Source organism: Xenopus laevis, chromosome 9_10L, assembly GCF_017654675.1.
Source record: "Xenopus laevis strain J_2021 chromosome 9_10L, Xenopus_laevis_v10.1, whole genome shotgun sequence".
In the NCBI taxonomy this organism is placed as follows: domain Eukaryota; kingdom Metazoa; phylum Chordata; class Amphibia; order Anura; family Pipidae; genus Xenopus; species Xenopus laevis.
The window spans coordinates 28,536,766-28,564,326 of record NC_054387.1 but is presented as its reverse complement, the minus strand read 5'-3'; the positions used below and the strand labels follow the sequence as shown (position 1 = coordinate 28,564,326).

The following is a 27,561-nucleotide window of genomic DNA, read 5'->3' as shown; positions in this document are numbered from 1 at the left end:
TCCCTGAAAAAACAAACGTTTAGGCCACGATCTTAAAGATCCTTCAACAATACTTAACACAAAGGCCATTGCTTCCCATTTTGGGCATTCTAGTCCTGCCTTTTGGGATATTAACAAGAAAAGAAAACAATCAAAGCTCCAAAATCACCTGTGTGTTAATGCCTTAATACTTAGTTTATATTCTGGTGAAAGATACTTTGTCTTCATATACAGATATACCGATCAAGTATCTGGAATGCTTGGACAGATTATTTGAATCACTAAATGCTTACTAGAAAAACATATTTAACATTAAAATTAAACCCAACAATTGTTTTGCCACCAGTAGAGATCTATTCCAGCTTAGTTGGATCAAGTGCAAAGTACTGTTTTATTATTACAGGGAAAATGGAAATTATTTTAAAAACATTAGCATTATTTGCTTAAAATGGACTATCATTTGAAGCTTTCTGGATATTGGGTTTTCGGATGAGAACCCATACCTGTATTTAAAGGAGAACTAAATTTAAAATTGTAATTGCTTACCTGAAAAACATGGAGACAGTGGACTTTCTTCAGCAACACCCCAGGCTGGTGCAGTTTTAAGCAAACAGGAGCACAGGCCCAGGGTATCGGGTAATTGCTTTTAATCACTGAGGGGGGGGGCTAATATTTTATTTAGTCCTCCTTTAAAAGTGAATGTCTCCTGGGCACGTTTATCGAGTACAGTATTGCAGAACTTTACAGGCACACTCAGTTCCAATTCGTTAGAGTTTGCTTCCTTATTTTAGAATGAGAGGTACAGGGTGATTATGCAACAGGAAAAAGGTCACAGAAAATACACACAGATATAGCTTGGGTTCTTTTATTTCACACATCTTGTCAGTACTATGCATAGGTCACTACCACTTCTGGATGTTTAGATACATGAATGCTGTGTTGCGCTGATGTAAGGTAGGGGCCTTGCAGTAAAAACATTGTTAAAAGATTAAGATTTTACATTAGTGTAAGGAAGTTCTAGATTCTAATTTAAAATGCAAGTTAGACCTGAGATGGGTAACTTGCAGCTCTTGAGATGTTTTACTACAACTCTGATTTGGTCTTATGGGAGCTGAAGCTCATTATCTGGAGGAATGCAGACTGTGCTAGACAATATGGGGTGGTTCTGATGTAGTGGAGTACACAAATAGTGGTTTGTTTTGGTATATGGTGGGGAACAACATTGATTACTTTGTGCTTATTTAGACTCTTGCCCATTTATTATGTGCTCCCTTCTTTGTTGCGCCTCGAACACAGCAAGTTCTTTAGCCTCTTTCTTCTGATTGCGAGCTTCATACTCAAGTCTGTGGAACAGGGAGACAAGTTAAATGCCTAGATACTAACACAGTACTGTTTTATTTCACAAATGAAAATAGTTTCCAGACCGTAATAATAATATTAAACACCTGTTCTTTATTATCCGCTGTACAATGTCATCTGTTGTCAGACTGTTGCCACTGTCCACGGCGCGGAATATGCCCCTCTGTTTTGGTTCCTAGGGAGGCAGAAAGGCTTAAGGATGAGAAGTATTCTCTATGAAAAACACTGTAAATAAATGGTTAAAATTGACTCTCCTTTCACTTGTCCCTAGGGGCGCATGATAACTAAGCAAATTATTTAGGAATCAATAGTCAAGGAAACTGACACATAAGTGGTTTGTTGAGCCTCCAGGTTGCATAACGAGACAGCTCATACTTTTAAAAAAAAAAAAAGCCATGTTATGATTGGCTGACTAAAAGATGCTTCACTTACTAATTCACTTCACTTAAATACATTTCTCCAAAAACTCTACAGACTTTAGATTGGAGCCTGACTCACTAAGTAAAGAAGTAACTCACTGCATAAGGGTCTGATCCATCTCTGTCAGGAAGGACATCTGTTTTTCCATGACACACAATGTCAACCTAAGGAAATAAAATAAATTATGTTAATATTTTTTCTAACAATAAAATAAAAAGATCCCTTTTCTTTCTACAATTCACCATGTACCTTCCCATAATGTTTACACCATTCAAAAAAAAACACAGTTTGGAGCTATTAAAACAACACTCTCCTCTATCCTCAACATTGTATGGTATAGATAAGAACTCACCTTGAAGTGATCGAGAAGATCTGCACTCACAGAGTATGGAGCCCCAATAACTACTTCAGCAACATACTGCAAAATGTAGAAATATGGTGTTAGAGGGCGGAGAAAGACATAATTTAAAGGGGTTGTCACCTTTGAATGAACTTTTAGTATGATGTAGAGAGTGATATTCTGAGACAATTTGCAATTTGTTTTAATTTTTTTATTATTTGTGGTTTTTGAGTTATTTGGCTGTTTATTCAGCAGCTCTCCAGTTTGCAATTTCAGCAACCTGGTTGATTTGAATAAAAGACTTGAATAGGAGAGGCCAGTGACCCCCATTTGAAAGCTGGAAAGAAAAAGGCAAATAACTAAAAACTATAAAAATAAATGAGTACCAATTGAAAAGTTGCTAAGAATTGTCATTCTATAACATAGTTAAAATATACTTTAAAGTGAACCACCCCTTTAACACCCTAGCCTCACTCAACAGAATGTCAGAAACTGTACATCCTTGGTCTAACTCTGCAGGGTGGCACACTCAAGACTTAATTCTCCAACTCTTTGCAGTGGGCAAACAGATGATATTCCTCACCCTGCAGGCTAAGACACTTAGGGTCCTCTCGTGGATGTTCATGATGGGATAATTCTTCCTCTTGTAGTGATTTACTTCCTGCAAACAAAATTAACTAGTTAACAAGAAGAAATAAGCCCAATAGGCACATGGAAAACTAATTTAATTTTAGTTACCTGGTCAAAGTGCAGTCCCACAATTACATATGGTTTCTCTACTAAGCTATAGACTTTCTCTAGGAAATCTATATGTCCAATATCTGGAGAAGTAAAATAGTAAATGGAAAATACAAAGGAATAGTTTTCCTAAAGTTTTATGGGAGGGTTGGATACCTTTTTAACAAACCAAAGTTACTCTGTGTCCCAACATTCTGGTTCTTGATACAGTTAACCAGTGGTCAGATAAATAGTCTTCTACTTTTCCTACTTAAAGGACAAGGAAAGTTAAACTAAAGAAGTAGCTAGAAATGTTGTACATTATGTTTTAGGCTTCTGTACCAGCCCCAGGCAACCAAAGCTCTTTGGCAGTAAAGATCTGTGCCTCCAAAAAATGCCCCAGTAGCTCCCCATATCTTTTTCTGCTGATTCACTGCACATGCTCTGTGCTGCTGTCACTGAACTTAGGGACCGACTCAAAATATACAGTACACTTAGAATATAAATGTCACAGTATAAGGCTGATTAGTAATTAAAATGGATAATTACTACATGGCAGCACAGAAACCAGTGCAACTAGCATCAGAATTTAATAATCAGCCCTGTTGCATCAGCTTATATTACAGGCCAACCTAATTTTCTGCTTGATAATTTGGGACAACCCTTACGTTTAGCTTCTCAACAGCTGCTCAGAGCCCACTGAGCATGTGAGTGTCACAGACACTTTCCAAGATGGTGACCCCGTGTTTGAAGTCCTGGATCATTGCTGCTATTGAGAAGCTGAAACTTTAGGCCGGAGCAATAAGTTCAGTATATAAAACATGGCATTTTTAGCCCTACTCATTTATAGGGTTTAGTTTTCCTTTAAGCCAAAACAGTCACAACAAAGAGTTGAAGTTTGAGTTTTATACAGAGCTTATTATTCCTATGTAAACTAACCCTGATTATTACAGGGGGGGGGCACAGTGTAAGTGTAAAAGCAAACAATTTTAAGAAAACATGAAACTGTTTTAGTTAAAAAAAAAATAGGCAGGTGTGTGAGGAGGATGGCAGGTTTGGAAGCCAGGAAGTAATAATAAATCAATATAGGAATAAAGGGACAGGATATATAGATGTGTACAAAGGATACGAAAGAGATCAAAGGCTCCAGCAACATAAATAATTGTGTCTTCTGGAGAAGGTTCTTTTCCTGAAGCAAACTGCATAATCTTTTGTGATGTTTGAAGGAACTGAGACACCCCTGTCCATGGGCTGTGGCCTCTTGCATCCTGCACAGGGAATAGTCAGAAAACAAAACAAATCAGAAAACATTGTTTTCATAAAGACATAAACAGAAAACAAACAGAAGCAGTCATCCATACATACTACAATACATTTGAGGAAACAAGATTCAAGAGTTTTGTTTAAAAAAGGATAATTATCCCTTTTGGTTTTTATTTAGTTAGTAGGATATTGTATTACATGTATTCAAGCATCCTAAAACTTCCCCTTTAAAGGGATGTGATAACCTAAATAATGAGTTCTGCATAATGAAGGAAGGAAAATATAATTCTAAGAAACATTCCAATATTTTAAAGCTTTTAAAGGAGAACTAAACCCAATACCTTTTTGAGATTATACTTGGCATGGCTTACCTTATTTTTATATCTCACACTGAAAGTTTTCCCAGGCGATATCATCTCCAACTGCCATCCTTAAGGTGGCCACAGATAATATTGTACGAAATAAAATTTCGTACAATATTTGGTGCGTGTATGGTGGAAGATGAGCCGACTTCTGATATCGGCAGAAGACTTGGATATCGGTCGGCTTGTTTTGAGGGACCCAAACATCGGCCACTGTTAATGCTGAATCGTCAGATACAGGTAGAATTCTATTGTTTCTACCTGTATATCTGATGATTCAGCTCTACATGTGTGTATTGAAACAAATAATATTTCTTGGCAATCTGGATCAATACACAGGGAGTTATCTTCTTCTACACCTTCCCTCAGTGAGACGGAGCAGACAAAGCTTATATGCAGGACAAAGACAAGTTCATTCTAAGCGTATGCTAATCACCAACTTCAGGTAAGTGAATTAAAGGGGAGCAGGATATGACATGGTCTCACTCCTTAGAAATTTAGATTTCAGTTCAATGGAGCAAATGATCTTGCAGGTGTGAAATATGCCAATAGGCATTATATGTCTTAATTAGGAGGGTTGAAGAATGCAGTGCATTGTGGGATTCAGAGTGTTGGCAGGAGGAAAGTCGATTACTGATACATTGTTTCTGTAGTCTGCCAACTGGAGAATGGAAAGGCAAAAGGACAGATGAAACGTTTAATGCTTTGGCTGCAATTGCAATTACAGGTATGGGACCAGTTATCCAGAATGCTCTGAACCTGGGGTTTTCCGGATAAGAGATCCTTCTGTAATTTGGATCTACAGCCTTACTTAGTCTACTAAATCTACCCCTAATAAGTCTACTAGAAAATCCTTTAAACATTAAATAATATACAGGTTTTGCCTCCAATCATAATTAATTATATCTTAGTTGAGATGCAAGGTGTTTTGGTGTTTTATTGTTTTTATGGAGTTGATGGAAGCTGGCCTTCCCGTAATTTGGAGCTTTCTGGATAACAGATTCCATACCTGTACTTTAAAGGAGAACTAAATCCCCCCTAGAGCTAAAAGAGAACATTCGCATTCTTCATTGCCCCCCTCTGCTTTCTCCCTGCTTAGTGTTCAACAAGAATAAGGGGCAGATTTATCAAAGGTCGAGGTGAATTTTCGAATTCCAAAAATTTGAATTTCGAGCTATTTTTTGTGTACTTCAACTAGGGAATAGTCCAAATTTGAAAAAAATTTGAAGATCGAAATTTATCATTTACAGTCTCTTTAAAAATTTGACTTCGACAATTCGCCATCTAAAACCTGCAAATTGTTGTTTTAGCCTATGGGGGACCTCCTAGAACCTATTTGGAGTCAATTGGTGGACTCTGAAAAAAATATAAGTTTTTTTTGGAAAAAACGTTGATTCGAATTCGATCGAATGCACTATTACTCGTACCATTCAAATTCAGTCTAATACAGACCTATTCGATCAAAAACTGACCTATTCGGCCAAAAAAACTTTGAAATTCAAAAAGACCAACCAAAATTAAGTCAAAGTTTTTCAAATTCAAAATTCGACCCTTGATAAATATGCCCCTACGTGTCCCATCTAAGAGGTCACGGCAGGGAGATACGGTAGAGAGATTCTGCTGGGAGATTCTGCAGGGAGCAGATCTGGGCTGTCGGGGCCCACAAGAGCCAGGAGCACACCAGGTTTTATCCCGGTGCCCTGACGGCCGAGTCTGGTGCCATGTTCGGTCGCTTCGGTATCTTCGTGAAGTGAGCGCCGACACTTCAGTTTTTGTTTGCATGCGCAGTTGGCACCTGGAAGCTCTGTAAATTACTGAAGAGACAGAAGAGGATCTGGAAGATACTAAAGCGACCAAACATGGAGTCCTCGAGCTCCGCTGCGCTACTCTGTAAATTTAGGTCAGTGTTGCTGGATGCTTATTGAACACTATGTGGGGAGGAAGCAGGGAGGGGGCCAGTGGAGAAGGCAAATGGGGGCTTTCAGCTGTAGGGGGGGTTTAGTTCTCCTTTAAAAATACACTTTTTTAAAAAAATATTTATTTTTTCTAGGCAATAAAAAAAGTACCTTGTACTTGATCCAAACTAAGATATAATTAAGCCTTATTGGAAGCAAAACCAGTCTAATGTTTACAGGATTTTCTAGTAGAGTAAGAGTCATATGGATCCAAATTACAGAAAGGTCCATTATCCAGAAAACCCTAGGTCCCATACCTGTAATTGTGTAGAATTACATCGTTCATTATGCAAAAAAAAAAAGTGGTGTTTTGTTCTGTTATGTTAGACATTTGAGATACTAATAACAATTGTCTTTTTGAAGGTCCAGAAAAGGCCTATCTGCAGTCTTCCACTTTAAGTTGTATGTGCACATCCACCGCCTCTCGGGGCACACAAGGAGCAGATTTTGGGACAAAAACCCATACTTCTGTACTTGTGTGCTGAAATCCAATTTGCATGTGCCCTGACCAATAAACGGTATGCCTGTCAGGGCACACACAACATACAGCATTAGACAGGGGACTGGCCTTTTCTCTGTTGGTATATCTACACAAGCAGAGAAAACTGCCAAATGTGCCACAATCTTTGCTGTATATACCTTTTTTGTATTCTCTTAATTTTTGACTCTCAGTTCCAACCAGCACCAATCAGAAAGAAATCCTCCCCAATAGAAAACCCAAACCTCCATCCAGTATACCAGTGAGTTATGAAACAATTAAAAGACCAGGATTTTGAACATATTTTTGGGTTAATAGCTGTGCTGTCTTAGGGACTAATGGGATTTTTTTTTTACAGAGGAGGATTATTATAGAATAGACCTTAAAACACTGTTAGCAAAAATCACTTCCACTGGGGCACCAACATCCAGCCTGTATTGCATAGCAAACATTTTGTAGCATGACCAGGAAGCTGTTCTGCAAATCTAGGTACTATTTCCCCTTTTTTGCCCAGGATGCACCTCTAGGTCTGAGTTTTAAAACAGCATTACTATATCTTCTGATATATTAAATATTTATATATATATATATATATATATATATATATATATATATATATATATATATATATATATATATATATATATATGCTCCATCAAAGAACCATTTTTGGTTTCTTAGGTCTTGAGCTTTTCCAGGAGGTCTATGTGCCATGTGCTCCTGGGCAAATCATGATTATCATCAACTGTTGCATCTCTTCCTTGCCAATGGGCACTCACATTCTTTTTTCCTTTGATGAAGATTTCTTTCTAGCAGCTCCTACATCTGCTGGATCTTGTAGAGAAAAGTTTTCATACACTAATTCTCCCATCTGGGGGTACTTTTGGATGAACTTCACAACTTTTCTGAAAAAAAAGTTTGCTTGGAAGAATAAAATGTTAGGGACATAGGCCCCTTTTATCCATGTAAAACTCTTCCACCTTATCCATAGTGTGCTGGGAAATTTGATCTTAACTATATAGGACCTTCAGGGGCCAAAATTTGTACTTATACAAGCCACATTAAACAAAGGCTTTTCTTAAATCCTTCTTGGCCACATCTGGCAATGGTTCTTTATTATTTTGCTTTTCCTCAGATGTGGCTTCCTACTTAACCTCTTGGGTCTCGGGGGAAGAGGTCAGTCATCCCTAAGGGATGAGAGAAAAGTTCATCATCAAATCTCTTCTGAAAGACTTGCAAAGTTAAGGAGGAGCCCCACAACTGCACACTTTAAAAAGCGGAAGCTCAAACTTGATGATGCACTTGGGAGTGGCAATGCAATAACTATATCTATAGCTCAAAAGATGCCTATGTTTCAAAATGAGTGCCAGTGCTTGGAACTGATGCTGATATGTTGGAGCAGGACACTAATCTTACTAATTTAATTGAAAGTCTCTAAAGGAAGACTCAACTTGGCACAAGGCAGCACAGCATTCCAAAGAGAGTACACAGGCTATACACAACAACCATTCTAACAACACAAGTAGCTGTAACCTCTGCTTCATGATGCACGAAGAGTGGCATCTTGTACACAGAAGCACTCCCCAGAGCTTGCAGACAATTGATCTACTTAGTGGGCAGAAACAACACTGGTATAGTGGAGGCACATTTGGGCTTTTTAAGAGAAGTGATGCTTTCTTATTGTAGATGGTTAATCTTACCTTCTACGTGAGAAGGAACTCTATTCTGCCTTGAATTAATGTTCTACCAAGGGAAGTCATAATGACATATTTAATTAATCAAAAAAAGCCCCTAACCCCTTTGGATATTCTCGTTTATTTTTCCTTTCTCCCCAGAACTCTACTTGCCGTCTCCCTAGTAAACCAGCCAAAAACATCTGCTGTAGTTTACAAAATCTGAAGGGTCGTAGCCAGGATTTCTGTTTTATATAGTACAATGTTGGACTGGATTAAAAGAAATGTGCTACAAATGGGATTATTGACCTATGTAATGAAACACTTTATTGTGAAGTAAAAATGTGCTGTGTTTTCAATTCATTACCATTAGGTGTGACTCTGCATTAAAGGGAAAGTCTTGGCAAAACTGCATTCTATTTTGTTTCCATGATCCAAACATCACTGGACTGATGAAAGCATATTGATGCTTGCTTATGGGTCACCAAGCAGGGGCAAATTTGGATATATAATGTTTAAGACAGGCCAGATGGTTACAAAGGACATTATGGAGGAACAGTAGTTGTTACTTACTTTACTTAGGTTGTTCTGGTGCTTTTGATAATCAAGAGTCACTTCCTAAGAGAGAATATAAAGATGAGAAAAGGTCTCAATGATACTTGGCACCCACTTTAACATAGTAAAGGTTGTTTAAGTATCTGGTGTAAAGATTATTCTATGCCTTACAGCTCCTGTAAGGTCACCTTTATGGCACTTGGCCCCAGGCCTTGGTTTAGACTATTCTGCCATTACCAGACATAAAATCTGGGATGTCATCACACATCCAAAACTAATTGTGCATTAGGATAAATCAGGCAGATATTACAGGGTAGATAAGAGCCTAAACACGATAAGACTTAAAGGGGTGGTTCACCTTTAAGTGAACTTTAAGTCATAGTACGGTTAATTCTAAGCAACTTTTCAATTGGTCTTCATTATTTATTTTTTTTATCATTTTTGCATTATGTGCCTTCTTCATCTAACTCTTTCAAGCTTTCAAATGGGTCACTGACTCCATTTAAAAAATAAATTCTCTGTACGTCTACTAATGTATTGTTATTGCTACTTTTTATTCCTCATCTTTCTATTCAGGCCTTCCCTATTCATATTCCAGTCTCTTATTCAAAGCAATGCATGGTTGCTAGGGTAAATTGGACCCTAGCAACTGGATTTGCAGATATCGCAAACTGGTGAGCTTCTGAATAAAAAGCTAAATAACTCAAAAACCACAAATAATAAAAAACAATTACAAATTGTCTCAGAATATCTCTCACTATGTCATATTGAAAGTTAAATCAAAGGTGAACAACCCCTTTAAAAGCGAAGGCTTGTCAGTGTTTAGTGTGCATATGCCTAGGTACAGCATTATACAAATGTAAACCCCAATTTTCTCTAAAATGTCCTATTCCTGGAGTCAAAAACAATACACCAAAGGTTTCAGGATTCTAGTGAATGGGTGATGGATGTCTGTACAGAGCTGCTTTAATTGGCAAGTTAGAGATGTCGGCTCGCACACCCAGGCCTTCAGTCAGGATAGCCAGGTGCTCAATGCTGGAGGGATCGGCACCCTCCCCAAGGTCAATAGTAGAAATACACTGGCACACACGGCAATTCAAACAGGGAAATCCCTTGTGTCTTTATTTGCAGAGAAGCAACGTTTCGGGGTAGTACCCCTTTGTCAAGGGGTACTACCAAAGGGGTTGACAAAGGGGTACTACCCCGAATCAATATATTTAAGACAGCGACATTTTGTGCATACTGCTACTGAAAAATGCCTTACCCTTTAAACAAAACAGGGATTGTTTGTCCATATATTGCAATATAGAGGAATCTTGTATTTGTCTATATGTTTTTTGTGGTCACACCCTCATTGCACCCCCGCCTAATGATTTTAAAAACTAGTGGTGAGCACAACTTTCCCCTGTTTGTTATAGTACTACCCCGAAACGTTGCTTCTCTGCAAATAAAGACACAAGGGATTTCCCTGTTTGAATTGCCGTGTGTGCCAGTGTATTTCTACTACTGCTTTAATTGGCAACACTGCAAGAGTAATTTGCCCTAAAAATTGGGCAGAGAGCATTCATTTTTGGAGGATTTCCCTTTAAATATGTAAAAAGTTTCATCAGACACACTTTCTTGATGTGTGTAACTCACCATGCTGTGATGGGCTTTTGTCATAAGCAGCATTCGTCCTACCAAGTCTGTAGTAGACACTCCTTGAGTGCGCTGACATTCTCTGTATGGAGAGAGGAGAACAGTGTGCTAAAGAGTGTTTTATGGTTAAACATAGCAAGCACCTATTGGTGATCTTTATATTTGAAAGTGTTCCTTCATATCTACACACCTGTATCTACCAGCGTTCTTAACCTCTTCATATGTGTCCTTACCGTCTACTGTCAGTGTGATGTCATCTGGAAAGGAGAGGTGCACAGCCACATCACTGTTTCGGTTTTGTGTAAAGAAGATATTATGCAAACACCTTACAAACTACTAGCCAGTGCCTTCATGCACACTGTAAATTAAGCACAAGCAACTCACTTCCATGGACGCAAAAATCACAGTTGTACTTGTCTAGTGTCTCTAAGGTGGTCACATATGGAGCTCCAGGCACAATCTCATCCACCCATTTAATTGCTTTCACCATCTTGTAGCGTTCATCCTGCGTAAAGACCGGTGGGCCCTTGTGCTGAGAAATTTCCTCTAGGCAAAGAGATATTACAAATAAATCTTCAGGGAGGATGCAAAATTGGTGGCCAGATTTTCTGATCTGTCCTGCTCTCCTTTATAACAATTAGAAGACCGGGAAATGCTTGATATTATAGCATTCATATTTCACACATGAACATAATGTACATAACTGTAAGAAACATCAAACATATAATGTACATTGCTGGAGAGTGGCATACATCCTATGGGAGAATCAATTTGTGGGAAAGGCTTGCCACCCATGCTTACCTCTAAATAGTGTATTATATAGAAAGCTAAATATAATGACATGTATATATATATATATATATATATATATATATATATATATATCTTCCCCTGCATTGATGTTTCCTACATTCTGTTGTTATTACTAAATATTACACATACAACTCCCCAAAGGATCAAATGTAGAGGACATTTCAGCAGTATTATAGTAGCAATCTGCAAATGGAATTCTGGTAGATCAGGGGTTGGTGCAATTACCATCTTGGCCATATTACTATGACACACTGAAATAAAATATGAGATAAATCTGTATTTTAGTAAGAAATGCTCTAGGTTTCTAAAAAAGTATATGGATACCCTTCACCATTAGTGGAATTGTTTTTTTAACCAACAAGCCCTGTCAACATAGCTGTTTAAATTCACACATTCATGTAATCGGCAGCAAAAATTTGAAGTAGTATGGAGTGTTGCCACATCAAAAGTCACATTGCACTCAAGATCAAAGTCAATTCATCAAATCTCTGCCCTGCAAGAGCTGCACCTGAAAGTGAAGTGGAAACATCTAGTCATATGCAGTCATACAAACATAGATTGCCCAACACAACTGCCCAACTTGAATGCTCTTGTGGCTGAATGAATAGAAAATCTCACCAGCAATATCCCAGCAGCTAGCCTTCACAGAAAAGCAAAGGTTGTCCAAGAAACAAAGGGAGGACCAACATAATACTAATGGAATTGCTCACTTTTAAATTAATTTTAGCATGATGTAAAGAGTGTGATTCAGAGACAGTTTGCAATTGATCTTCATTTTTTATTGGTCATTCTTTTTGAATAATTTAGCTTTTTGTCCAACAGCTCCCCAGTGTCAAATTTCAGCAACTATCTGGTTGCTAGGGTTTAAATTATACTAGCAACCAGGCAGTTATTTGAATGAGAGACTGGAATATGAAAAGAAGAAGGCCTGAATAAACTGATAAGTAATAAAAGTAACAATAACCTCACAGAGCTTTTTTGGCAACCATGGCCAGTGACCCCATTTGAGAGCTGCAAAGAATCAGAAGAAAGAGACAAGTAGTTTAAAAAGCTATAAAAAAAAATGAAGACCAACCGAGACCTTGTTTTGAGAATAAGGTGCTAAAAAGGCAGGTGCCTGGATACTTTGAGCTGTATAGTATATCAAAAAAATCTAGAAAACATCATTCTCCAGATTAGAGGTTGACTGTGACTGCATTGCATCTGGAGGTGTGCTTATGGTATATAAATAAAATATTATAGTCAATCTTACCGTCTGTATGTACACCAACAATCAGGTAATCGCCCATGGCCCGAGCCTGACGAAGTTGGTTGGAATGCCCATAATGTACCATGTCATAGCTAAACAAAAAGCAGAAGAATATTATTCAGCTGAACCCTGGAAATTGTAGGAATATATTCAACCTTTTAACATAATCGTTGTTTTTCGTGTACTTAGGCGCATTAATTCAGATGTTACAGAGAGGGAAAACAAGAGTACATGTCTGAAAGTGCAGTGTTTATAAAGGGGTTATTATTTTTTATTTAGCAAGAAAAAAAAAATATTAATGGCCATTGGTGGCCAGCCCCCCCCCCAAAAAAAGCCATTGGTGGTCAGTCCCCGCACTACCGCAAGTAAAAAAACAATATTATTGCCCTTGGCCTAAGGTCGCCACCTATTCTGCTGATGGAGACTGGGCAGGGGGCGGGGTCGTGATGCAGAGGGACGGACTGTGACGTCAGGGGTGTGGCTATGGTATTGGATAGGCTGGAGGGGAAGTTCCTACTTCACCCATCCAATCCCTGTACAGCTATACAGTTATATATTTTACTCTATTGACTGAAATAATGGGAAAGTATATAGCATTTGTAAGCAGCCATCACTTTTACTCTAAGAGTAGATGCCATTAAGAATAGTACATACACATTCAGGAAGAGAAAGGCAACAGACAGCCCTGGCATTTCAATAAATAGTGACTGTCTAAGCCTCCAATGCATCTTACATCAGCCCCTCTGGCATTTCCCAGAATCCTCAAATTGACAGGCCTGGCAGCAGATCAGCTTTTCTCAGCAGTCACCAACCCTTCTTGAAAACCTTGATGTTGTTAATAATAATCGGCACATGTATGGCTACTCCCCCTTCCTGTGGTCCACAACCCAGTAAATTCTCTGTGCACTGAATTCTGAGCTACAGAAGTGTTGGGAATGTGTATTATATCTGTGCTCTGTATGTACATGCTTGGGTATGCAAACAGCAGGTTAGGTGGCTATAATTTATTTGTTAGAGAGACTGCTGTATCTCTGGGCTTGGGCAGCAAGTACATTTAATGTACTTTACTTTTAAGTCAGTCCTGAGGTAAAAAAACCCAAAGAGGAACTATATTTACAAATACGAATATGGCCAAATTCTGAGGCGAGAATGTTCTGTCACTAACAGTATTAAGTATACAGAACAAAGGCCAGTTACTTGATACTTTGCCCTTTAGACTTACAGGCTGGCACCAGCAATTAACTGCTAGCCACAATACAACATATCCCTGTAAGTCTGGTACAACCGCGTTCTATTAACTCCAACCGCATCCGTCAGAGAGCACAGTTTCTACCACTATGGAGGTTTGTCGAGACTCCATTTACGTTTTCCTCCGGTTAAATGAGACTGCTCGGCCTTTTCACATATTGCTCAGTCTTTATAACAAAATATATCACCCTGCTCAGGAATAAATATCACTGCATTATTATTATTATTATTATTCTGTAAAACAAGAATGGGCATTTTATGCTGCTTTTCCCTATATAAACAACATAAATAAGCATGAATATGGGTTTAATAAAAGTTCATATAAAAACACTGTACTCACAACACACACTAGAGGAAATCAAGGTCATTAGGTACAGAACATTATACAAACAGAAGTTGTAGGGGCTGTTATTATCCACAAGGACAATATGTTAATTGCCCCTGAATTGCCAAATTCTTTCTCTGGGCTGAGGCTACTCTTCCTCTTCCTAAAAAAATATATACAGACCTAGGTAAGTTGCTATTGCAGGGCTGCCATCTTACCTGTTTTTCACAGTTGCCCCCTTGTGTAGACTTAACCTTGCACATGCACAGTAGACACATTTATTCAAGACCCAAAGTACATATAAGAGAAAGGAATAACTAATTCTATAGATGTGCACAAAGCCAATATAATGGACCTAGCAGTGGTTGGAGAAATTTTCAGGATTTTACCTTGTACATTAAAGGTCTAATATAGAAAGCAGAACCAGCTGCTGGATCCTGACTAATACATATACATACATTACAATTGTAAATCGCATTTCTATTTAAAATTGCCGATCATTGGGCCGTGCAACATTACGAGGCCCATTTATTAAAGGTTGAATTTTAGTGATTTTAGAGCTTTTTGAAACGACGATTTTCTCTAAAACCACAAATGATATGAATATTATTAAAGATCTGGATAAAAAAAAAAAAGTACAGGTATGAGATCTGTTATCCGGAAAACCGTTATCCAGAAAGATCCAAAAGAAAAGGCTGCCTTCCATAGACTCCATTATAAGCCAATAATCCAAATTTTTAAAATGTATTTCCTTATTCTCTGTATCCTGGGCATTCTGGATAACAGGTCCCATACATGTACAAGGGGAAATAAATGATGCGCTAAGAAATACGAATACCTCTCAAACATCTAAAAATTAGTTATTTGGACAATTACTAGCGAAAAAAATGTCCAATAGGCCAAATTCCACTTCTCTAGGGCCTCGGCTGCTTTTATTTTCTGACGTTTTGTAGGGTTTTTTTTTACACTTTATAAATATTGAATATTTAGAGAAAATTTTAGAGAAAAATTACAATTTGTGAAAAAAATAAAAATAAATCAGGGTGTTGGTACATCAGCCCCTACGTATTGAGACAAAACTGCAATCTTTCACGATAGACCTGTTGCAGAACTGCTATTCTCATAACCCTAATGAATCTAAGGAAAGAATAGTGACTTTATTGAGCATCATCAGAGTCTTGTAACATGTGATAAATATAATGTTCATACTTGCAGCACTGCCCCTTGCAAAGCATTTAACAAAAAAAAAAAGCAGCACTGTATGTAAACTGCTGTAGGGCCGCAGGCTGAACAAAATGACAGCGAGAGATAATAGTTGTAAAGCGTGGAATGATCTAAGCATAATCAAAAGTGGTTTAACCCGCTTGTCAGGCTGACATTAGAGCCTATGCAACCTTTCTGCTTGACAAGCCGGGAGCAGAAGAGCACCCACCGGAAGTAGAAGGTTTAGCGAGCCCCTGACAGCTCAGTACAGAAGCAATAGAATATTATGCAGTACGGCATAAGCTCACCAGCCATCGCACCACACCCGAACTGGTCTCCGTACCGACTCCTTGTCAAGGGCCTGCTCCGGGTATCCGTTCCTCATCATGCCGCTTTTCTGCACGGACTTTAGCTGCTACAATTCAGCGGCTTCACGGAAGTTGTGACTTCACACCCATGTGACTAAGCTGTGTATGTGTGTGGAGGGGGGGACAGTATGATGTCTGCCGGCCTCCCTCCGCCAATCCCCTTTCAGACATCAGCACTCCTACCTGCAGCGTCAGCCATTCCAGGGTTGGGATGAGAGACGGGCAATTGTTGAGGAGGGCAGAGAAGGACACACAGTTCTTTAACCCTTTTACTGCAGCAGTATTTATTTCACTTAAAGTGTCAGCCAGTTTTTACACATGTTGTGATCTTCCACTGGGGAAGGACATTTAGTTTACCTAGAAAAACTATTATTTTTTTCATGAGTATTCATAATCTGCAGGAATTTTGGTGGAATTATGGCGAAAAAATAAACTTTTTTTTTTTAACATGAAAACAAAATTACAACTGATTTGGGATGTCCATTGTCTCCCGAATGCGCCAGAACCAAATATGTACATTGACTTGTATAGGACAAAAACATCCAGCAGCACACTGCTGAAAGTAAAGCCCCAGAAATCTACATCTGCTTTAGATTTCAAAGGCACAAATTCCACTAAGCAAGCTGCTTTGGTTTCTTAAAAATAGTTGTATTTTAAGGACGGTAAAAGTTCACCCCAGAAAACATATTTTATGAAAATACACATTCTCTTGAATCCAAAGAGTAAATATATCTTTCTACTGCAAATTGCCATCAAAGGCCTCATAAAGTTAGCAGTTTTGATAAATGTTCTGAAAAGTGCCTGAGAACTTCCAGTTTACAGCATTGTATGCCCCACATCTTATCTGGTACCAAGATAAAACCAGTGGCGTAACTAATGTAGTGTAGTAGTGGGGTGCACTCATGCCCCCCACCAGGCTTCACCCCCTAAATGCTGGACACGTGCTCCTTGCACCTTTTTTTCCCAACTCCTATGGGCCCCAATGGCGTGCAATGACAACCACTGCATCGCCAGTAGTTACACCACTGGATAGAGCATTATAAATCTGAACGCTAGTTTGAAGCCCAAAAGGCATAGATAATCTAATTATCTGTACATAATATACCTTGTGCATACTAATTTTAACTGCTCTAATTACATACTGCCTGTTTTATGTATGGTAAATGTACTAAATGTCCTTCTACTGCAATCTACCAAACTGCAATTGAAATAATGCATACAAATGTTCCTGGTTAACACTTTGGTTGAGGTCAACGATGCACTGTGTGTATGCATAACATTTTCTCTTTTTTAATAGGCTCCATGCATCTGATTATCAGTTCATTTAGTGCCAAGTGGGGTGCATGGCCAAATATAGCATAGAACAAAAAGCAGACAATAGGTCCAACACTCCCTTATAGATTTAGGGGCCCATTTACCAACAATCGAATTTGGAATATTTCCAGAATTCTCTAAAAATTTGAGATTTATGAAGTGTAAAAACCATTATTACAGGCAAAAGTTGTTGAGATCCTGTAAAGTCATTGGGAGGTGCGTGATCCTATTGGACCACTTTAAATCAATTTGGACTTTCAGAGGTTTTCAATTCATTAGCTGGTCTGTGCACTTTCTGGTGAATTTCTTCACCTCCTTGCATGTACTGATTGGTTGACATAGTGTGGGGGCCAGGACAAAGGTGTGTCTCAATAAGGCTATAGTAGACAGTGAAGGTGTCCTAGTGATCTCTGGTCCCACAGATATAAGAAAAACCAGCACAGACACAAAGTCAAACCCCATTAAGGTTTAATGAAACACCCTTAAAAAGGGATACTGTCATGGGAAAAATTTTTTTTTTCAAATTGAATCAGTTAATAGTGCCGCTCCAGCAGAATTCTGCACTGAAATCCGTTTCTCAAAAGAGCAAATAGATTTTTTTATATTCAATTTTGAAATCTGACATGGGGCTAGACATATTGTCAATTTCCCAGCTGCCCCAAGTCATGTGACTTGTGCTCTGATAAACTTCAATAATTCTTTACTGCTGTACTGCAAGTTGGAGTGATATCACCCCCCTCCCTTTTCCCCCCAGCAGCCAAACAAAAGAACAATGGGAAGGTAACCAGATAACAGCTCCCTAAAGGTGGCCATACACGGGCAGATAAAGCTGCCGATATCGGTCGTTTGGACCGATTTGACAGCTTATCTGCCCATGTATGGGGGCTTCCGACGGGTCTTCCCGATCGATATCTGGCCACGATATCGATCGGGAAGGTTGGATTTTTACCCGACCGACCCGTCGGAGCCGCTTGGCGCATCGTAATTCGATCGTTCGGCCATACGGCCGAACGTTCGAATTACCCCCGATATAGCCACGCAGTTTAGTGGCATATCGGGGAAAGATCCGCTTGTTTGGCGATGTCGCCAAACGAGCGGATCTTGGAGTCTATGGCCACCTTAACACAAGATAACAGCTGCCTGGTAGATCTAAGAGCAGCACTCAATAGTAAAAACCCATGTCCCACTGAGACACATTCAGTTACATTGAGAAGGAAAAACAGCAGCCTGCCAGAAAGCATTTCTCTCCTGAAGTTCAGGCACAAGTCACATGACCAGGGGCAGCTGGTAAATTGACAAAATGTCTAGCCCCATGTCAGATTTCAAAATTGAATATAAAAAAATCTATTTGCTCTTTTGAGAAACGGATTTCAGTGCAGAATTCTGCTGGAGCAGCACTATTAACTGATTCATTTTGAAAAAAAATTTTTTTCCCATGACAGTATCCCTTTAACTTGAAACAAAACTACAGGCTATATTTTTGGTCCTATCTGAGGATCATTTTATTTTATTGAGCAATGTAAATTCAAACCCCTCTAAGGATGAAGGAAACACCCTTAACTTGAAACAAAACTACAGGCTATATTTTTGGTCCTATCTGAGGATCATTTTAATTTATTGAGCAATGTAAATGCATTATGGGGGACATTATAAAATGTCAGACTACTCTTTTTCTGTGTAACAATGAAGTTACCATAACCAATACACTAATATACATATTAGTCCAGCAGCATAATGCTTTAATACATTTAATTGCATAGATCTATGATATTTGTTATACATTAATAGTTTCAGGGAGATGTCCATATTGTGTAGAATTCTGTTTCAAGACCCATTTCATTATAATGTTATAGCTTAACTCTGGGCCCCAAGGCTGTTTCCATCTGGCTTTTTGTTCATGAACTATAACAAATTGAGGGCCATGGGAGGAGATAAGGAAGGAAAAGCTTAAACAGCAAAAGCTGAACCAACAATACCTTCCGATTGGGAGAATAAGTTAACTAAGTATCCGTTAAATTGTACCAACTACCGGGTCATGGGTGCACATTTGCAGTGCACTCTCACTTATAGTAATTGCTATATAGTGCCTGTACCCAGCTATAGGAATACCTGGAAGAAGAAGTAAAATGGCAGAGCCTGACTAGTACCCCAGGCTGGTTCATCTGAGCCTTCAGTGGACTATGCAGTTGCATATAGTTAGGGTTGCTGAAACTGAAAGAGAGCTGCTAAGCTGAAGGTTTAGCAGTCTGAAAATTTTAATATCACAAAAGCACTAAAATAGAAAATGAAAGTAAATTGCGAAAGTACGAAGATGAGCAGTACGTTTATTTAAAATTTTTTAATTAGGCTTAGATCCCCTTTAAGGTAAGATCTGACCTGTGCACAGTTATAATTACCATCACAATGTAAACATACAATATATGACCATACTTCATCTAAAAATGACATCCTCACCTTGAACACTGTTTCCACTCTGTCTCCAGCAGCAATGTCGACACAAGAACTAATTATAGGGAAGGTGGGATTTTTATGGGATCAGAGGCAAACAAAAAGAACTTCACCATGTGCAGTGATATGTGCACTCTGGAGTGATAAAATTGCATTTCAATATCTGGCAGTGTAACAGAAAAGTTTGGGATAAAGATACCTGCCTAAATAAATAACACTGATGGTAATGTTTGGATGAGGAAGACTCTGTATCTGCTTTCCATAGTTTGGGCTTGGGTCCCTAGTTACATACACAGAGTACTATGACATTCTTGACAATTCCATGCATATAGTGTACATACCACCAACACTCAAATCAGACTGATGCACTGCATAAGACACGATTGAAAAATTACATAAACAAATTACTCGTTTAGCAGGAGGGACACCCCACTTTGCACGATTCCTCATAGGCAGAATGGATACATTGGTGCTATTAGTAAGATGTATTGTAGCAAGAACCGCCGTGAATTGCAGTTATATGCCCACAGTTTTGCATTTGCTTACATAAAATACAGTACAAAGACTTGGCTCCTTTATATTATCATAATTTTAAGCATCAAAGTGCCATAATAATCCTTATTATTCTGCCCATAGGTGATGCGTGTATTTGAACACACTTCTCTTTTCGGCGTAGCCTTTTATAGATTTTACCACGTTTACTCAATATTTGCAATTAAAAAAGGACACTAGGAAAATAGAATAACTTTAAGACCATTTTATACAGCTTAATTTTGTTTAGTATGTGCAAACAGTCATACATAGTGCAGATGTGCAAGTTTACTGAGGGAAGAACTGGTGATCCATCATCTTCTCATCCTTCGACCCTTGGTGTATCCCTTACCAAACCAGCCACCACTTACCGGCTGCTCAGTTAGTGGCTGCAACTGCTCAGGTATTATGTTGTGTGACTCTGCAGTCTTTATAGGCCTTCGGGTGTGGCCGTGTTCCTCACCGGGGTGCAATGGGACAGCCAAGGAAAATATTGGATCCTGAGACCTGCAATATGAGTAGTTCTTAAAAAAGTACCAATTCCACCCTGTATTCATCATACAGGAAGGGGCTGGGGTATGCAGCTCTGACACAATGTTTCACTCCTGACATACTTTGTATTCTGCACTTTCTTTAAGCAGCTATTGTCTTAATAGTAGATTAAACGAACCGTGACACTACAGTTCTCTTTCAAAACAATTTTACCCTAAGCAAGGTGGCTACCCACAGGGCTCGGAAGAAACACACAAGCAGATATAGAACACCTACCTGTCATAAGGTGGAGCATTTAGGTTCAGTTCCTCCATCAAGATCTGCATAACATCATCACATTTTCCATTAATCTTAAGGGTAGCTACTGAATCCTTAGGTGTCCACTGTAAAGACACAGAAAATGCAGGATTTACAAAAAGTACGATTTTGGTGCAGAAATTACTCTCTGGCCAACACTCACCTGTAAGTTCACAATATAGAGTTTTGGCCGACGTGCACGAGCCCTATTCATACCCCAGAGGCAACTGTACTTCTTCAGGACCTGAGAGGTGGTCATAGAGAAACAGGAGTAGTAGATAAGAAAAAAAAAAAAAATAATGGTACTTTCTAAAGAAGTTTACACACTTGAATTCACCTTTAGACTTGACCCAAGACACAGTATTACATCAGCTTTCTCAGCTGCTTGCACTGCCCCTTCCCAGTTTAATGGCTGTGTCAACTTCCCCCGCTCTCCAAAGTGAACAATGGAGTCTCTTAATTCAGCTCTGCAATTGTGACAAAAGCGTCCTGTGTTGTGCTTGTGAAGAGCAGTGCGTTCTGTTACATCAAACACTCTCACATACTCTTTTTGTGGAGAACATAACGTACAGACCTGTATGTGGCAGGGAAGGAAGTGAAGAATTAAAAAAAAAGACAGATTACAAAGAGTAAATATGGTCCAAGCAGGAGCTCAGATTCTCATGTATGCAGAAAAAACATGGTTCACCTCAATGAACATATTCCCATGAACTTCAGAGATGGCTTCTCTTGGTAATCCACTCCGAAGGTGCAGCCCATCACAATTTTGTGACACAACATGGTGGACCTAACAAAGATGTGTAAACAAACCAAAGCATCTCAACACAAAGACAGAAAGAGAGTGAGAACTAGTGCTGTTATATGTATGCACTAATAAGGCCACATTAGAACTCAACTAAGTAAAAGGAACTACAAGGAAGTGTAGTGAAGTAAAATAGTGAACCTATATTCTATTTGCATGGGCCAAAACACAAACTGAAGTGAATTTCATGGAAGACATCAGAGAGCTTGGTGATGAGCATGGAGGAGAGAAAATTGCATATGGTGCAAATACACAGGAAATGTGGAAGACAGCACACAAAACAAGCTCCTAGTAGTTAATACTTATATACCTTTTTCTCTTCTGAAATATGCAAGGGGCTTGTACTGCAAAGGACGATTCATTAATAAAGTGTTTGTGCATTTCATGTAATTTTTTTCTACTCCATGCTCATTGCCAAGGAGTTACTTCCTGGTGCCTGCTATCAAAATCTCTGCAGTTTAAGTGCAGTTTTATACATAGATAAGCTCCTGATTCATTTGCTTGATCAATATTCCTACATCCTCCTTCCTCAAAGATGTGTTTTCACGAACATGTGTGTAAGTGCTACAGATAACGGTGCGCCTTACATAAACGCATGGTTTAAACTGTTTACAGGAGCTGCAATCGGTTTTACACACTTGTTTACTTCAGTATTAGACCAAGTTAAGCACTGATAGTTTTTCTTATACTGTGAATAATAACGAATAACAATAATAAACAAAGTAATCCAACCATAGCATCCTTTTCTGTGAATTTGTTCATAAAAAGATAGACAGCACTTCCCTACACTGATATTTGTAGTCAACTGAGTCAGACTTAGGTCTACTTTCCTGTTTAACCTATGTAAATGCATCATGGTTAAGGAGTGTGTTCTTTCATGATCATTATTTATTTATATAGTGCCAGCAAGTCTTGCAGCACTTTACATTAATTAATAACAAACAGGGGTCTCAATAATTTAACAAACAGAGTTAAAAGGGGGAGAGAGAGAGAGAGAGAGAGAGAGACACATATGCTGAGACAAATTGCAGTTGGTTTTCATTATTTATTATTTGGGATTTGAGTTATTTAGCTTTTTATTCAGCAGCTCTCCAGATAGCAATTTCAGCAATCTGGTTGCTATGGTCCAACCTTCCATAGCAACTATACACTGATTTGAATAAGAGACTGGATTTTGAATAGGAGAAGGGCTAAATAGAAAAAGGAAAAATAAAAAGTTAAAATAACAATAACTTTCTAGCCTTACAGAGCATTTTGTTTTTGAATAGAATTAGTAAACCCCATTTTTGAAGAAAAAGGCAAATCATTCAAACTATAAAATATAAATAATGAAGACCAATTGCAAAGTTGCTAGGAATTGAACATTCTAGAACACACTAAAAGGTGAACCAACCCTTTAAAATAGGAGCAGAGGTATACCACATGTTAGCATCACCTTAACCACTTTCGATCTAATATCAGTAAAACGTGTAGTGATCCTCCTGTAGCTTGTGCCAAAATACGCCCCAACAACCACCCCCTCTCAAATTCCCTCCTTCAACCATAACAGATAAATAATGAGTAGTTGAGTTTGTCCAGCATTTTGAAGCTAAGAATGCTATTCACAGCTTAAATAACAATATTTAGAGTAGGAATTATTTTAATATTCACTGTACGGGTATGGGATCCATTATCCCGATTACGGAAGTGACATGTGCTATGATTTCCTTTTTCTCTCTGTGATAATAAAACAGTATCTTGTAATTGATTACAACTAAAAAGCATTCTAGATAACAGGTCCCATGCCTATATTACTCTTTATTTAGGTATTATTTCAATTTCTTAGTTACCTGCATATCCCTCTTGGGACAACAAAGGCTGTAGGATTTAGGAAGAAAGAAGAAATAACTATCTTACCATCCCTGCACTGTGTAACCGCACAATACACATGTGTGTAAAAGTAGGCTGGGCTTCACTTAGATCCCCTGCACTGAATAAGTCAAGTGGGAAAAAAGAAAAATAACACTATGTAAAAATGATTACAAATTTTATTAAAAAAGAAACAAAAATCACTAGTGTACCGCCCATTATACTTCTCTTACTTTACAGTCCTGCCCTTGTTCAGAAGAGTCCACACACCACTTGGCCCCCGATAATCTGGAATAGCAGCAGCCTGTGGAGGGTAAAATAATATGGAACTTAACTACTAATTAAACTTAATTGTATTATTATTTATTCTGTAGAATTGCATCTTCAATAAGAAACACTTTTTTATTCTAAGGAAAAGGAAATGTGAAGACCAATATATATGGTATTATCCACCCATATTAAAGACATTCATAATTATTACATTCTGTGTTAAACCATCTACGGTAATCAAGGTTCCTTTTTGTTCACTTTAGTTAGCACAATTTTCTTTCTGTGGTGCTAGTAGATTTCACCACCCCTATTATCTTCTCATAAATTAAAGATAGCATTTCCCAGCCCATGCTACATGACAAATATTCTGAATGGTGGTACGCTGAGCTTCCCCTAATCAGAATAGAAATAAGAGCCCCAAAACAAATATTATATATATAATATGGCCTAGAAAGAAGAAATTCTAATTTTACATCTCACATAGAAGCATGAGCACTGGATACAAACATGGCCAGGAAACCTATGCAGGCAGTCTCTAAACCAGCTGTGCTACATTTCCCAAAGAGGTATTAGGGACAGGAACAATTGTCAAAATAATGCTATTTGTGAGGGAGCAAAAGGGCATGTGAACTGACAAAGCAGAGAGTGTTTCTTTTAAATTTAATTCTCACCGTGCTAACCCCAGCTCCTGTGTAGATAACAAGATGTTCTGCTGCACGAATGGCACCTGCCAACTGAAGAACTTTTTCCCTTAGCAAATCTTTATCATCCAACACCTAAAACAAATGAAAGGATAAAAAGGAAACATTTATTTTGGAAAGCAGCAGAAGTACTGAATATAGCCACTAGTAAAAATAGCAGTTGTCTTTTCTATTTATTTATTTTTTTGCACACTACCCTAAATGTTATATTCTGTGTGTATATTATGTGTTTTGTAATTCTCTATCCTAATTTTTTATTTTAATTTTGACTTCTATTTGCATAGGGATTCTAAAAGTTGGAAAATGGACCCACATCCTTTGCATAAAGGCAGTATAGGAGTTCCAGTTCCTTTAGTTAAAGCCTCCCTTGGGGATTATTCATTTTAAAAATGGGAAAGTGGAGGAAAAAAAAACCAAATTCTATGGTATAGCCTTATTTCAACGTTTGAAATATCTGTCAAGAGTTTTCCTTCTCTCATTCTGGAACAATAAACTCCAAAATAAATCTACCCCAATATGCTATATGAGGAAAGGGGTCTCTGATTGAAGACAAAGCAACCAGGACCTCTAATATCCCTTCTTTCTAATCAGTTTTGGTTATATCTGTAATAAGTTGAAAGGTTCTGTATCTGGATGATCAAGGCGATGACGGTCATCAGACGTTTTCTCTACAAGCTGCTCCAACTCCAATCCAAAAAATATTTTTCCCTTTAAACTGTAGTTTAAACACACATTCATGCTACTTCTGCCATTCATGTTTGAATCAATAAAAATGTAGTAGCAAAGGCAGTAGATTTTGTTGAATATCTACAGAAGTCAAACCACTTAAATTAGAAAACCTAATGTAGATCTCAGAATAGGCAAGTAACACAAATGTGTCACTCTGAAAGCATTTTTAAAACAACTTTCTGGCTAATCCAGGTTTACAGCAGGATACTGCTGCTATAAGCGGCTTAAAGAAAATAAGGAAATGTGTTGGGCACAGGTGCCATAATTGGCCTACACTGCCAGTCACCTCTAAACAGACCATGCCTCTTCAGCACCAGGCATCTAGAGAAGAAAGCTTGACTGCTTAAATTCTGTTAATTCTGCTCATCTGTGTACTACTATATACACCCCTCTATTGCAATACAATATGCTACATCTCTCACCTGCTTATTTCTGATCTTGTCCACTCCCACACCTTGTATCTCATTCCCTTCCCTCTTTTGCGCACTTTTGTCGCTCTAAAAATACATGTTAATAATAATAATAATAATCTGGTCTGGTTCGGACTTCCAAACTTTATATTGCAAGTTGGTATTGTTTCCACACAAGTCTCAAAGTGAAGACCTTCATGCAGAACCAAGCTACCAGCCCAAGACAGTGGCATTACAAGTAGCACGTGCATGTGCTACTTCTCATATACAGTTGTCGGTGTTCTCTCTGATGGAGTAACATCTCTCTTGGTGTCTTCATGTCACTTTTTTTTTACTTTAGGTGTCAGCCTTTTATTCTACTACACTTCTCATAGCTATATACGGTTTTCTAAGACTATTCCTGCTGTATTGGGCTTGTTGGGAGGTCTGCACTAGTACTAGTTTAGCACTTGGACTAGTTATCATAAGTGCACTTGTGATAACTTGTCCAAGTGCTAAACTAGTACTAGTGTCCAGACCTCCTAACAAGCCCAATACAGCAGGAATAGTCTGAGAAAACAGGATAGCCAGCTCTCCCTCTAGCTTGTGAGGAACTACAATTCCCAGAGTGCAACCAACTAGTATTTTAGGGGGATGCTGGGAAGAATAGTCATTAAACCTTGCAGAATAGTTTGCTCGAAATATAGTAGAATAGAGGGGACGTCTAGTTTGTAGCCCTCAGCAGTCAAAGCTCGTCAGGAGCTGCTAAGGATTGCGGTAAATGCCAGGCTGACCACCCATGGCTACAACGCCTCGCCCTCTGCAGACCTACTGGAGGCTTAGCCTCAGGGAGGCATAGAAGGGCTCGGCTCACACTTTCTGCCCCCTCACCTCCTGTTCCCGGTGGCGCCGCCTTTCGCTGTGCAACTTCCGTCTCTCCGATTCGTGCACCAGGTCCCCACATTTCTCCAGCAACTCGCTTTCCTCTGGGCTTCTGTCGGCGGCCGGCTTTCGCAGGATCAGACACACCTGAGAAGAGAAACATTTAGCACTGGCAGTCGTATTGAGTCCAAATAATCCTGACACAAAGCTGCACTGCCAGAACCACTCACCCGCCTCAGCCGGTCTCGGTATTGCTCCCGCCGAAGAATTTCCTCTCGCGCTTCCGCCTTCCTTTCCGCGCGACCCATTTTTGCGGTTCACGTCTGTGTTTTGGACTGGAGACCCAAGTTCCGCTTCCGTTTTACAGTGTAAAGACTTCCATGTGTCGAACTGTAATATGCTACTACAACAGCTTATTATAAATAAATATATTCTTGTCTCATGGCTTTAATCTTGAATACAAATGTATTTTTATATGTATAGTTTATTATAGTATAATGTTAATGTACAGCGCTGCATAGTGCATACACAAACTGAAGCCCCGCCCATGGTTTCTGGGTTTGTTTAGGGTAGCGACTAGTTCCTATCCCTGGAAAGGACCCCTCTAGTGGATAGGAAATATATTATTCATATGGCAGTGAGCTAGTTTCTATCGCTAGAAAGGACCTAATGCCTCTAGTGGTCAGGTACCAGGAAAGTATATGAATTAATCCAGTCTATAATGACAAAGCTAAATGCCATCCAGTACAAGGACCTTCAAAGTAAGGTCCCAAATAAGGATAGATTTTAGTCCAGGTCCGGACTGAGAATTAACTAGAGTAATTCTAGGAAATTCCTATCCTGTCTAAAGACCTTCTCTAACAGAGCCATTGACATACACCATAGGACTGCTCCTAGGTACCAGGGTTTAGCA

The 27,561-nt window shown here is 38.7% G+C and overlaps 2 protein-coding genes across 2 annotated transcripts; both read right to left on the bottom strand.

Moving 5' to 3' along the window:
- Positions 1-828: 828 nt before the first annotated feature.
- Positions 829-16,003, bottom strand: pcyt2.L (phosphate cytidylyltransferase 2, ethanolamine L homeolog). Its single transcript, NM_001092751.1, is given in 13 exon segments — positions 829-1,322; positions 1,425-1,513; positions 1,857-1,922; positions 2,111-2,176; positions 2,682-2,759; positions 2,837-2,919; positions 3,945-4,083; positions 9,120-9,164; positions 10,740-10,821; positions 10,930-10,996; positions 11,124-11,285; positions 12,805-12,893; positions 15,886-16,003. Coding segments are annotated over 13 exon segments (1,152 nt in total). The 5' UTR covers positions 15,966-16,003; the 3' UTR covers positions 829-1,216.
- Positions 16,004-19,581: 3,578 nt separating this feature from the next.
- On the bottom strand, positions 19,582-26,963 carry sirt7.L (sirtuin 7 L homeolog). Its single transcript, NM_001094914.1, is given in 10 exon segments — positions 19,582-20,745; positions 21,007-21,113; positions 21,191-21,271; positions 21,365-21,601; positions 21,716-21,814; positions 23,726-23,798; positions 23,911-23,981; positions 24,619-24,723; positions 26,658-26,795; positions 26,879-26,963. Coding segments are annotated over 10 exon segments (1,182 nt in total). The 5' UTR covers positions 26,957-26,963; the 3' UTR covers positions 19,582-20,552.
- Positions 26,964-27,561: the final 598 nt, after the last annotated feature.